Consider the following 13,639-nt stretch of genomic DNA (forward strand, 5'->3'; position numbering starts at 1 on the left):
ACAGTACAATATTATAAGTGAAAATCAGTGTAAAGGAAGTTTTTCTCTCAGTTTATTACGTTTCCCGATACCGTTGAGTTGAACCCATTTATTTATTTTAATAAGACAAAACTACAGATAATCATGTTACGTGCAGAAAACAAACTTTTTTTTATCCACAACGAGGAAGCTCTTGGCCTGTATCTCACCTGATGGTAAGTGATGATCAGGGCGAAAGTGGAAGCGACTTAAAACAATACATTCGACATATTGTTGAATCTCGGTACAAGGGATGATGGTATGGGACTACTGAAATTGGTACCTATTTGATACGGATTTTTAAACGCGATTTAAACGCGCGCGATAAAGACTAAAATTCATATCCCATTTAAAATCCGCTGGGAAGAAGCAATAATTTTGCACAAACTGAGAGGAACTTTGCCGACTTTACAAGTAAAATATGACTCAACTTTTGCCTGCAGGATCATTTATGCACGACTCGAACTCGTATTCTTTGGAAAATGGTTTCCTTCGTCTGTTCTCGATCAATCATCTCTACAACACAATTCTTGTTGGCAGTCGCTTTCAGCCATGACCCATTTTTATTCTTGCAAGTAATAGCTATTTTATATCAATGTGCCCTTTACAATATTTACGATCTTTCAGAGAATTGATTCTGATGTAATTACTTTACAACTTTTCCAATAGTCTAAATTCAGGTAAATGATGAGACAAACGGACCGATAGAGTAATGTGCCTTCCGCAGTGATTTTAATCATAATATTATTCTTTTTATAAAATCAGGTTTATTCAAGCTTGCAATATTTCACCCAAAGGAAGCGATACATAATTTGACTTTTGAATTTGTGTTTAGTTTTAAAACTGTATTATTTTCAGGGAAATCTTATGGCTTCATGTTTTCCTTGTGATGGCTTTCTAGTCACGTTCCTTTGCAAGGCATTTCTCAATAGGGATTCTTCTAATCCCATACTAATCTGTATAAAGGGCGATAATAATATATCTCTGTCTGACATAAGTCAGAGAACTTCTATTTGCACCTGTATAAAAAGCATATCCTTGTCCCATTGCAGTTCTTCAACACCCTAAAAAACCCTTGTGATTTCTCCTTATTTAATATTTCTCATTCAACATCCCCAGTAAAAAAATATCAAGGAGATGTATTGGTCGCCTGGGACCCATTTTGAGGCCACCAAGTTATCATCTGCAGATTAGGGAAGTCCCAAAGTAGAGAGGAATTAATTATCTGACACCAGCTACATTCTAGAACCTGTATGGAAACCTAATTGAGGGAGAAAATCCAATGTAAAATGAAAAGGTGTATTCCCTCATCAGTTGCAGAAGCGATTTCATTATACCAACCTGATTACCATCCATTGTAACTTGCAACGCAACCATCATATCTTTAAACCTTGATGCAATATGGCGTAAAGGTACAACAAATAGAATAGTATTTATTATACTCTGAGTTCAGTTTTTATCACATGTTTACAAATTCTATTAAGTTCGTGCTCGATAAGCGATGCAATGACAGATGTTGGGCACCTGACCTTAGTGCAGTCAACTGCATCTCAGACTGTACATTTTCGTTTCAAAATAGTACCTATTACAAAAGACATAAGATGCCAGGGTGTTTAACTTTATGTGCAGTCTTGTACATAATTAATTGGAAGTTTATACGCATGAGTTGCAACAATCGTTTTTTAAATTTTAAGGTGTTATTTATGGTTGGGAACTTGGGACTTTCTACAGGAAGCAACTGTCTTTTCACCGTTGGTTAAATAATAGAAATATATCGCATCAGTAAGCATCTGAATTCATTCAAATGGTTTTGTCTATCCATCAAATTAGATTATTTTGAGTTCTGAACTTAAAATTCTTTCATCAGACGCCTAAAACAAGTTAGTTTTTACAATGCACTTAAAAATTATAGAGTCGACCAGTTTTGGCTTTAAACATAACCTTATCTCATCTCAAGGGTAAAATAAGTTATGATTTCTGTTCCTAAAAAATCGGTAAAACGTGGATGGAGTAGCCTTGAGAACAAACGCACACCTGGCTAATCATACAGCTATCGATTTGTGCAGCAACCGAACATTTTTGATACTAGCACGTTCCATTGTAGACAAAAATAGACCAACTTCACTTATGAGAGTGGAAAACATTTATCATGCGCACTGATCAAGGCCAGGTTTTCCTCTGTTTAATATGTATGGCTTTCATATAGTTTTATTTAACTTTTTGGATGTGTAAGTGTATAAAAGAGACACGCAGTACTTATTTTTATTATTTAAACCGGTTTGCATAATAAACATGTTTTCCTCGTGTAGTTATCGGTGTCTAAATTACACTTGTTTGCGTGAAAAATACGACGCAAAATTTTCCCTGTAATTTAGTAGCACTACTAGCTTATGCTTGATCAATACCGTTGATGAAGATAATAATGTCCTCTTCCTAATTGTAGTATGAGGGAAATGAAAAAATATATGCGCGAGTGTGTGCTCTTACACGTATTATGTTATGATTTATAGTCGATTAGGTTAAGCATTTCCTGACTTATTATAAGTATTATAGAAGAGAGTACTGACCGAGTTGGTTATTTTCCATCCGTGAAAACTCAGCTTCATTTGTCTTACAACACCGCAACGACTTGGCGCTACTTGCTCATGTAAATACTACTTTAGTGCCTTGTCTTAAAGATGAAATCAATAGGTTCAAGTTAGTGAATGGTTGGTAGTTCCACTAAAGATGTTCGCTGGGGCATGCGTAACAGAGGTGCGTATCCGAATGCCTGGTGTTTGACCTCTGCGCGCGCGCCGTGTAAACCTTGCCATTTGTACCGTGCTGCGGCAAGATTTCGGGATAAAGTACTGATTGATTTTTTAAATAATGCCTCAGCGAAAAAATGAAAATTCATTTTTTTTAGTAACGTAGACCTACTTACAAATTTTATTTTTCAAACAAGGCTCTAAGCAGAAAATTCTGGACTGTCTCTACCTCTTCAATTTATTTCAATTCAATATGTTTACCAGACCCAGACGTTACTGCTGCAATAATTAAAAAAGTATATTGAATAACAAAGATACAGGAGTCAGCAAAATTTAATTACTGCTTTTTACATAATGTCAATACATACAATACAATGGTCAGCCTTGTATTCCTACCAGCATTGTGCCCAAACAAAGGCAAACGACAACCATTGCGTAACGAGATGAAAGAAATCCTGTTACGTGGTCATACAGTCAGCTGCAGTGTGCATTATGCACCCATTTGCAGTCTTCTGCAACCGCAATAAGACCTACCGGACATATGCACCTGCACCTGTTGTACTCGGTAACCGGTTTAGCACCACTTTACGAGTATGGAGGTGTAAAACTTGTTGTCCATACTCTTGTACTATAGTAAGTTGAAGGATGTGAGATAATCGCGTAGTACGAGCAAAACTCGTTCCAAGATTGTGCGGTCTGTTTAGGATGTCGCTAATGACATAGGGATATGAAAATGGCAGCAGAGAAGTCAGAATATCTGAGTACAGACGACAGCAAATCAAGCTAAATATTTTGGAATCTTATGCATGCCGCATGGGATAATACGTTTTATTTTGCAACAAAAATGCCTAATATGCAATTTAACTATCACTTAAAGTAATAACAGTGACAATCAACGTTGCACTGATCACGCGATGATGTCATACGTATTTTTGAAAAGGATTACGAATTTATTTTAAGCGACAACTTAATATTTTAGAAAATAAAACAGTAGGAAAACAGCCGTAACACACGTCAACGCAGCGAAGCACGAGCTAAATAAAATAAATAGAGATTCAAGGTGTGCTAATAGAAGTGACGCGGCGCGCGCGCATAGCTGCCGGGTCAATTGGGCGACCGCTGTAATTGGCGCAACCCTTCGTACTTGCACTGTTGCACAGGAAAAAATACTTAACAACTATTGACATTGCATTCACCTTGCATAATTATACGCAGAATATTCTGACGGAACCTTTCACCTATCATGATAAATCCAAAACTTGGAGATGAAGCCACGATACCTAGATAATATGACTAGTTAGGAAAACGTTTCCGATTAAATGCCTTTTAGATGCACACATTCTTTACTTTACAGAGTTAGAGAGTAAAACGACCCCACAACCGACCCGTGCAGGAGTCCATGACGAAAGATATAAAATTAGATTTTCGAAGTATTAGAAATACTGACCCCACAACCGTACCATGCAGGAGTCCATGATGAAATAGACATAAAATTAGATTTTTAAGTATTCCTATAATGACCCCACAACCGTACCCTGCAGGAGTCTATGAAGACATTCCACCTGCTGCTGAACGAGACGTCCCGCCGGCTGCAGGCGCTGGTCAAACGGCTGGGGACGTGCGTGGACAAGTCCAGGCCTTACTACGACGCTGTGAACGTGGCATCAGCTGCCAGGGCCGAGTGCCAGAGGGCGGCTGTGCAGTTTCAGAGGGCTAGTGGTAAGTGGTATTGTGTCATGTTAATAGATGGTGGAGGAAGACTCTGGAGATAGTTTTGTTTAACAGAAAACAAAAAGCGAAGCTTTAATAGTTGCACGGTTCTTTGGTAGATGAAACCCCAATGAAACCCATTGGGGTCAAGAATCGGAATTATGAATAATGTACTAGTTAAACTGCTGCCAATCTGGAAATTATTGCGGGATGGCTATGTTCAGCAGTAGATGTCTTGTGGTCGAAATAAAGTTGATGAACTGACTGTAAAAATGTTTACCGAGTATGGTTTTAATTAACCATTTAAAACGGACCCAAACGAATCTCGAATACTAGCTAGATACTTTCCGTTTAAAATGTTATTGCACTTTCATTATGAAATTGCAATAACATTTTAAATTAACACTAACAAGAAATGAAACATGTGTGCGGAGAGACCGTGATATTTTTTTACTGATAAAGTACTGAAACTCGTAACACCCACTCAATTTTCTGATTTCGATAAAAATTCCTGCTCAAATGTGTTTGGAAAGGATTGGAGAAATAAACACAAAACATAAAAGTTAAATTGAAACCTGCGTGTATAAGTCCCGTTCCTACCGAGGTACGATGGGCGTAGTAATTTCCGCTCGCGAGCTATCATTAGCTACTGCCTGTGTTTTTACCCATTTCTTATAGGAATACTTTGTATGCTAGATCTGTAAACATTTAGGTAAATAATGTTAACGTGATATCGGTCGGGACAAAGTTAAATAAAACCCTCCAAGATGTTAAATTGTTATTTAAACTACTATCTCTCATTACCGCAGGTTCGTTTACCTCTGTTATCGCGACCGTTTGTCCAACAGACACTTCGTTTACCTGCGACCTTCATTCATTTTCTGGGGTTCTACTCGAAAGGCAATATGGTGCCAATAACCGTTTATCATATCGAATTCGAAAACATCCACCATTCGAATTACATAATTCATTTTATTTTCTTCTTTTGTCCAGACACTTGAACCGTCGTCAATATTTGCTATTATTTGCTCTGTTTGAATATTTGACACTAAAATATAAAGTCTGGTAGAGAATGAATGGATTAGCAAGGAAATAACCTTCTGACTTCGTCGATCTCGTTATTCGGAGTCGGACCCCATGTTATCGGGCGTTTTTGCTGACATCCGCAAATCGTTTGTTCGCTTTCAATGGCTCGCGGTTCTTTATCGGCTCAATTTCCGCTAGTTATTTTATTTTCTTTTATCTATCTTGTGGCCTGTTACAACCTTTCTTACCGGTTATGTTTAGGATATTGGTGATTTGCTACTTGTTTCTCATTAGCACTATGTATTAACAAACCAATTACAAGCGTTTAATCTGGTCAGGAACGGAACCGTAAACTGTTTTACTAGTTCTCTTTCCTGTCGTTATAAACGCCATAGCGTGTCTGGTCTTTCAACACAAACCATACATCAGCCAACTCATAAATTCACTTTCAATCAAATTAGAATTTAAACGACTGGCGAACATCACATTTCTCGGTAAGCTGGAGAAAAACCACATTATCATGATAATGGAGATCGTTACGATGTATTGAACGCTCATGAATATGGAGGGGAACAGATTTCTCACATACTAAATGTAATCATCGGGGCTCGTTTGCTAGTTTTGTTTTTTGTAAGGCCGATTGTACACACGACTGGGGTCTGCGAATTCTGCGATACACTACCTAACTTTGAGACTTGCTTTTCGACCTACAACACTAAATCTATTTCAAAAATTATGCTTTACCAAACACCAGGTGCCACTGTGAGGGCAAGATGTAGGTCATTCTCGTGAAAACAGTCACGATAACTGGCCTACTTACTAATCTACCATTCCAACAACCATGATTCACGGAACGATAAAAGACCGACATTAAGCTGAGACTAAACCAACCAACTGGACAGCCAATGAACCTTGAAGTCTACGATTCTCACAAAATAACTCGTCAACAATTAGTTTCCCAAATTGAAATCAAAATCCTGGATCAGCACTATAAATCAGCGCATCGCTGTGTAATTTCTTTACTTCTGGTTCTCATTAACTGTTGATGAATCCTAAATTCTCAAAAGATGCGCACGCGCACATCTCGCGTGAATTCCACACTATCGTGGTGTGGTATGTCTGCAATCTGCTGGCCATGTTCGCCTCTGTTCGTGCTAATAGCACTTTTATCTTGCACTTTTTTGGTTGGATGGTGTTATTATTACCAAGGTTTCAAATTGTGTTAACCACCCATCTTGACATGGTGTAAAAATTGGTTCTGCCGAATAACATGAGTAATATTTTTGCTAAACAAGACTGCTTTGAATAATTTCGAGATGGAACCCAGACTTGACTGTATGGAAACAAAAGGGAAAAAATCTCCTCCGTGTAGACTAAATACTTGTCGTTACACAGTTATCTTAGTTTTCCTAGCTAGTCCAATGAGAAGTATATTCCCTTCCATTCCGTTTCCAAAGATTTCCGTATGAATTATAGAGAATTTCATATGAAACAGTTCTCCATTTCCTCTTAAAATGCTTCTCAAATCAAAAGCCGTTAACGAGTCATATAACCTAATTAATTTCACAGAATTGATAATACATAAAATCGGAAAATATATTGGTTGTTTCACACAAAATTATCAAAACACTGATAAGAGAAGTAACAAAGCAGTGAATTCAGGCAGCTGGCTGTGCCTATAACAAGCTGTTAATGCTAAATTCTTTGGTTAGAATAAAGTAAGTACCTAACTGCCTGAGAGAATTCTGAATAATTCTGATTCTCTCTAGAACATTCCGAAAGGTGACTGAGTTTCTTCCGCCACTTCTCAGCACCAGCCAATATGATGTGCGTGTATAAGTGTCTTGAAAAGGGCCTTACCTACATTACTGAGAATTTGAATCTGAATTTAATCGTACAGTCAACGTCAAATAGTTTGAGTCATCGAAAGTGGCCAAAAAGTTAACAACACGTACGTGTTGAGAAATTTTTAGCTACTTTGGGTGTCACAAACTATTTGATGCTGACTGTAAAGTACAGATAGCTATATTTCTCGTACCCTTGCCGGGTTTTAAATCAATTGAGCGCGTTATCGTCCGCTATCGGCCATGATTGCTTCCTGCGGGACGAAGGACGCGGTCAGGGCCGTAATGTGCGCTGAGTGCTCATACAATATGCACAGTATATTAAACATCAAAGCCGTGGGGTACACGTGTGTGGCACACGTGAGCCAGTTTCGATCTGTATTTAAAAAGGCTGTAAATGTTTGGTAGCGGTCATTTCGAGAATTTACTTAGACAGTACACGTTTTTGGATTTAAATTTTTTGGGCAAACCGAAATACATGTGAGCAGAGCTTAACGAACGGTTAAAAGATGTGAAAAGCGTGTTTTGTCAAAGTAAAATCTGCCAAACCAAGAGGGATATACACGTTGATATGTTAAATTGAAAACTGTAATTTTGTAACCGATGTTTGTCTAATAAATTAATTATTTATAGTCTTTGTTAAAATTTCTTGATCTGTAATCACTACTTCCTTTTTCTTCGTTTATCTTTGATAAGATATTGTTTAATTATTTTTTCCTTTATTCGTCTTTTCCACTCATTATGACAACTTTGTGAAACTACCAAATAAAACAGCATGAGATCACACCTAAGGATAGGTACCTAATAGCGAACTAGATAGCTCTAGTTGAAATAACATTAACTCGCGCTAAATTAATGGAGGCCAGTTTTACAGTGCAGTTAGAGACAGTAGTCTCGCTCAATCAACTTCTCTTCCTGGCCCTCAGGCGCGGATCCAGCCCTCAAAACCGGCCAAGTGCGAGTCGGGCTCGCGCACAAAGGGNTAGAACCAGACACGACTGTACTTATAGAAATACTAGGGCACTATTTAAGTTGTGAGCCTCGACAACATAACGTGCTGTTAGACGACATCTGATACTTTTAATAAAAAGTTTGACATTTTTGACTATAACCTTATTCAAAACTTTTTATCATTTGAGCACGTTTTGTATTATTAACATTGAATTGAAAATTATCTTGACTACAAAAACATGGAATTGACTTGCGGGAATTTTCGCGCGAAGATTTATTATGACTTTCGACGTGGTTAATCAATACAAAACTGAAGCGGTCAGCTAAATTTCACTTTTGGTGATAAAGATCTGTCCTTTACCATTGTAAAACGCTACTTTAAGAATTATAATATTGTATGTCATTGGCTCACCAGTGAACTTTGCGAAAGTCGTCCAAAATGAATAATAGTGGCGGAAAACATTGATGTTGTCAGAAAAATAGAAGAGAAACCTCGTCATGTGATATATCATAGGATTGAGATAATCCTAAGCATTAATTCCACTAACAGTAATAAAATATTGTATAACCATATTATGGTTAATACGGTTTTTTCTCGCTGGATGTCACAAAATTTTTCAAACGCTCAATAGGACGCTTGTGTCGTTTAGTCCTTGGAAATGTTTGATAAATACGTTTAAAAAGCTTTAAAAGCCGTTTTTAAAATTGTGACAGTTGACGAATTAAGGATATATGTATAATAATTTTCGCGCGAAGATTTATTATGACTTTCGACGTGGTTAATCAATACAAAACTGAAGCGGTCAGCTAAATTTCACTTTTGGTGATAAAGATCTGTCCTTTACCATTGTAAAACGCTACTTTAAGAATTATAATATTGTATGTCATTGGCTCACCAGTGAACTTTGCGAAAGTCGTCCAAAATGACTAATAGTGGCGGAAAACATTGATGTTGTCAGAAAAATAGAAGAGAAACCTCGTCATGTGATATATCATAGGATTGAGATAATCCTAGGCATTAATTCCACTAACAGTAATAAAATATTGTATAACCATATTATGGTTAATACGTTTTTTTCTCGCTGGATGTCACAAAATTTTTCAAACGCTCAATAGGACGCTTGTGTCGTTTAGTCCTTGGAAATGTTTGATAAATACGTTTAAAAAGCTTTAAAAGCCGTTTTTAAAATTGTGACAGTTGACGAATTAAGGATATATGTATAATGATCCCGAAAATAAACAGCTATCGACTATGGAGGTGTTTTAAGATGAACCAATTCCAACAAAAGTCCCATGCGCTCGGAACACTTTGAAACTTACGGTCGCCTATTTTTCCGAAATATCCGATTATATGACAGAAACTTCACTAGAGAAATTTAGAATGGTTAATTCTTAATAGTAAACAGCCACTTTTTTTTTCAAAAGTCTTTAGTTTAATAAGGGAAACTGGCCAGCATAGTCGAATCGCCATTCATGACGAAAATGTGAGCTTTTACACGTCTCGTCAAACAACTGACTATTTGAACACTCAAAATATGAAATAAACAGGTCCAACGCTAAAAAATTCTTGCTTAGAATCTAAACACTTCTTTTGGTACCCATATATTAAAATTAAATGCCTGAATAGCGATTTATGTAGCCAGAAGCAACTGTCGGTGCGGTCAAAAATCATGCTTTGGAGGTGCCTCAAGCTGAGTGGAAAAAATGCTATGAAAAGTGTTTCGGACACATTAAAAAGTACATAAATCATGAAAGACAATACCAATAAACGCAATCAATACCATTTTCATAATAAACTACTTTGTTTTCATAGTTAGGCTCACAACTTAAATAGTGTCCCACGTAAAAGGGAAGAAGTCGTACTTCTTCGTGTAGACATAGTCGTTTTTTTTTCGTTCCGTTTCCGAAGGTTTCCGTACGTTTTGTAGAGTTTCATGAAACAGTTTTTCCATTTCCTCTTATAATGCTTAATCAAATGCCATTAACGAGTCATATAACCTAATTAATTTCACAGAATTGATAATACATAAAATCGGGAAAAATATTGGTTGTTTCACACAAAAATATCAGAGCACTGATAAGAGAAGTAACAAAGCAGTGAATTTAGGCAGCTGGGCTGTTATTGATAAATTCTTTGGTTAGAAAAATTTTAAGTACCTGACTGCCTAGAGAAGATTCTGATTCTCTCTGGGTGACTGACTTTCTTCCGCCACTTCTTTTCAGCACCAGCACATATTATATTGTGCCAAAGTAATGTTTTAGGGCAAGCTATATTGGAACGTGTTTATGTCTTGAAAAGGGCCTACGTAAATTTAATCTATATTTTATAGTACAGTCAATGTCAAATTTGAGACACCCAAAAGTGGTCAAAAAGTTGATAACACAAACTTTGGCTTCTTTGGGTGCCAGGAACTACACTCGACATCAAATAAATCGCACCTCCCGCGACAAGCGCTTTCAAACGTATGCATCCCCACTTCCCACCAATATTGGCACCATTTAAAAGCCTAGTTCTAAACTTCATTTCATTAAAGGAAAGGTTTTACCCCAAAAATGTGTCTGTAGAAGATTCCAGAGTCACTTCTTCAAAAAATAGGTAGTTACGCTTGAGCCAACTTTTATGGCTATGAAACTGTTAAGTTGGGATTAATCGCTATCTATCTGTTAAAGAGCACACGTGAGATCATTATTTGGTTTTATAACCATAAAAATTAGTCTAATTGTTCCCAGAGGTGAGCCCAAAGTTAGGTTTTCTTTCAAGTCACATTTATTGTATATTATTATGTTAATCGTTTATTAAGAAATTAAATGTGTTTTTCTTTATGGATATTTATTGGGCTTTCAAATAACACCAATATTGTTGGGGCACCATGATTGTGTCAGTAGAAACGAGTTTTCCTGTAAAACGTAGGTGGGCCCATTTTTGATGACCAGAGTATTTGACGCTGACTGTAAAGTACAGATAGCTATATTTCTCGTACCCTTGCCGGGTTTTAAATCAATTCAGCGCGTTATCGTCCGCTATAGGCCATGATTGCTTCCTGCGGGACGAAGGACGCGGTCAGGGCCGTAATGTGCGCTGAGTGCTCATACAATATGCACAGTATATTAAACATCAAAGCCGTGGGGTACACGTGTGTGGCACAGGTGAGCCAGTTTCGATCTGTACTTGAAAAGGCTGTAAATGTTTGGTAGCGGTCATTTCGAGAATTTACTTAGGCCCGATTTTTTGATTCGTAGTTAAAATAACCGATGGTCAAATTTGACAGATGTCAAATGACACGTGGTTAATTAACAGAAAAAAATGTTTTTCGAACTATTGTTAGCTTGACTTTTAGTACATTTTTAAACTATTTGTTTACATTTTGTTAATATTTAACCATTTTTTTTTTTTGTTGAAGTGCTGTCGGTTTGCACTTACTATCGGAGCTAATGGGTTACTCCGAGAGCAAGGCAGTGTTTATCTTTCCGGGCTATTTAGTGTTAATTATTATTTATTGAATTCTTTGAGATGGCTTACTATACAGTGTGTCCGGGCATGTAGTGATCAAACTTTAAGGGCGTAATCTACGGACAATTTTATCGGTGAAAATACTTTAATTTGGGGCTTGACCCATTTCTCGCATATTTACAAGGATTTAAGTTTTAATTTTAAATTTTCACCTCTTCCTTCAAAAACAAGTGATAGCGTGGGTAGTTTAACATTAATAAGCAAAAATTTTATATCATGCGATAGCCAATAAAATTATCTATTAGAAGAAGTAGAAAACAGATACAAGTATCGTACATTTTAAGGGTGTAAGAATGGATTTAATTAGAAATAAACACGATTTTTTTCACATCTTNACGGAGAGCAGGCGCGGATCCAGCCCTCAAAAAAGGTTGTGGGCACAGCCACCAAAAATTAGCAAAGTGAGAGTTGGATTGGAGTACTAACTCACTCATGAACAATCATGGACTTACCTGTGTTTTGAACAATTTTTTAATTTGATATTTTTTACATCATCAAATCAAACTGGACTTGGGCAGGCGCGGTAGTAGCGCCAAGTGATCGGTGTGGCGGCGGCGTTTTAGTGGAATGGCTGTGTTCCAAATCACGCTCGATTTTTAAAGGCTCATCAGTCAGCCGTTTTTATCATCAGCCTATCGATCTTATCAATAGATCATAATATTAAAACAAGCAAATTAGGGTTGTGGGCATGCCCACAGTGCCCACAACGGTGGATCCGCGCCTGACGGAGAGAGGCCTAAGCTCANAAGTTGGACGCCAGTCACATTCTATGTTACTTCTTTCTCGTAGAATTTAACAACTGATCCATTTACGACTCTTTGTAAAAGAGGCAGCTTATAAATATGTATACAGGGTGACCAGGGAGTTGACGTTCAAAGCTAAAATTTAGATTCCTTACATCAACATGTATCTAAATCACCCCCACGTATCTAATTCTACGATTTTGCTTAGTTTAGGAGATATTACTTTTGTAATTTATTCTTAACTATCACCAATGGTTGGTTTTTAAATATTTTCTCACTCTAAGCTTCTCTAGCATAAGTAAGTAAAAACCAACCATTAATGATAGATGGATAATATCTCCTAAACTAAGCAAAATCGTAGAACATACATGGGGGTTATTTAGTAGATACACCTTGATGTAAGGAATCTAAATTTTAGCTTTGAACGTCAACTCCCTGGCCACCCTGTATTATGATTTATGACTGTGTTAATGCGTTCTGTTATCTCAAGCCCGATAAATATTCAATCTGCGATGGCGATCCATCACAATTGCGGTGTTGCCAGACCGCGGGCGCATCTGATCGCCCACTGAAGGGTGTAATCAAATGTTATCGCGATATTGTGAAAGCTTTTATCAATTTACTAGCTGTGCCCGCGACTTCGTACGCGTGAAAACCTGTTTTCGCAACATTTTTCATTGTTGCTCTGCTCCTATTGATCGTAGCGTGATGTTGTATAGCCTATAGCCTTCCTCGATAAATGGGCTAACACTGAAAGAATTTTTCAAATCGGACCAGTAGTTCCGGAGATTAGCGCGTTCAAGTAAACAAACAAACAAACTCTTCAGCTTTGTAATATCAGTATAGTAGATAATGCCTGCAGAAAGTTGACGGCAGAAATTGGGTTTTGGGAAAAGGCTGGAAGTAAAGGTGAAGAAGAATGCTTACGCCCGTATTCAAATATTACTATGAGGTCTCACAGTGCGCGTGGACGCACAGGGTGACACACGAACCAATCACAGAGCTCTATTCAACGTGTCAACTGTGCGTTCGATTTGCTGCTTCACTTAAGCAAGCATCGTTTGTGAATACGGTGTTAGTTGTCTTGCT

The 13,639-nt window shown here is 37.3% G+C and overlaps 1 protein-coding gene across 1 annotated transcript in view; it reads left to right on the forward strand.

Moving 5' to 3' along the window:
- LOC114354450 (SH3 domain-binding protein 5 homolog) overlaps positions 1-13,639 on the forward strand; it is a 93,983-nt gene that overhangs the window by 6,115 nt on the left and 74,229 nt on the right. The window contains exon 3 of the mRNA XM_028306843.1: positions 4,307-4,484. Within this exon, the coding sequence (XP_028162644.1) occupies positions 4,307-4,484 (178 nt within the window). The remainder of the gene's footprint in view (positions 1-4,306; positions 4,485-13,639) is intronic.

The sequence above is a fragment of the Ostrinia furnacalis genome, unplaced genomic scaffold, assembly GCF_004193835.3.
Source record: "Ostrinia furnacalis isolate ACB-3 unplaced genomic scaffold, ASM419383v2 OfSCF0191, whole genome shotgun sequence".
NCBI classification, from domain to species: Eukaryota; Metazoa; Arthropoda; class Insecta; order Lepidoptera; family Crambidae; genus Ostrinia; species Ostrinia furnacalis.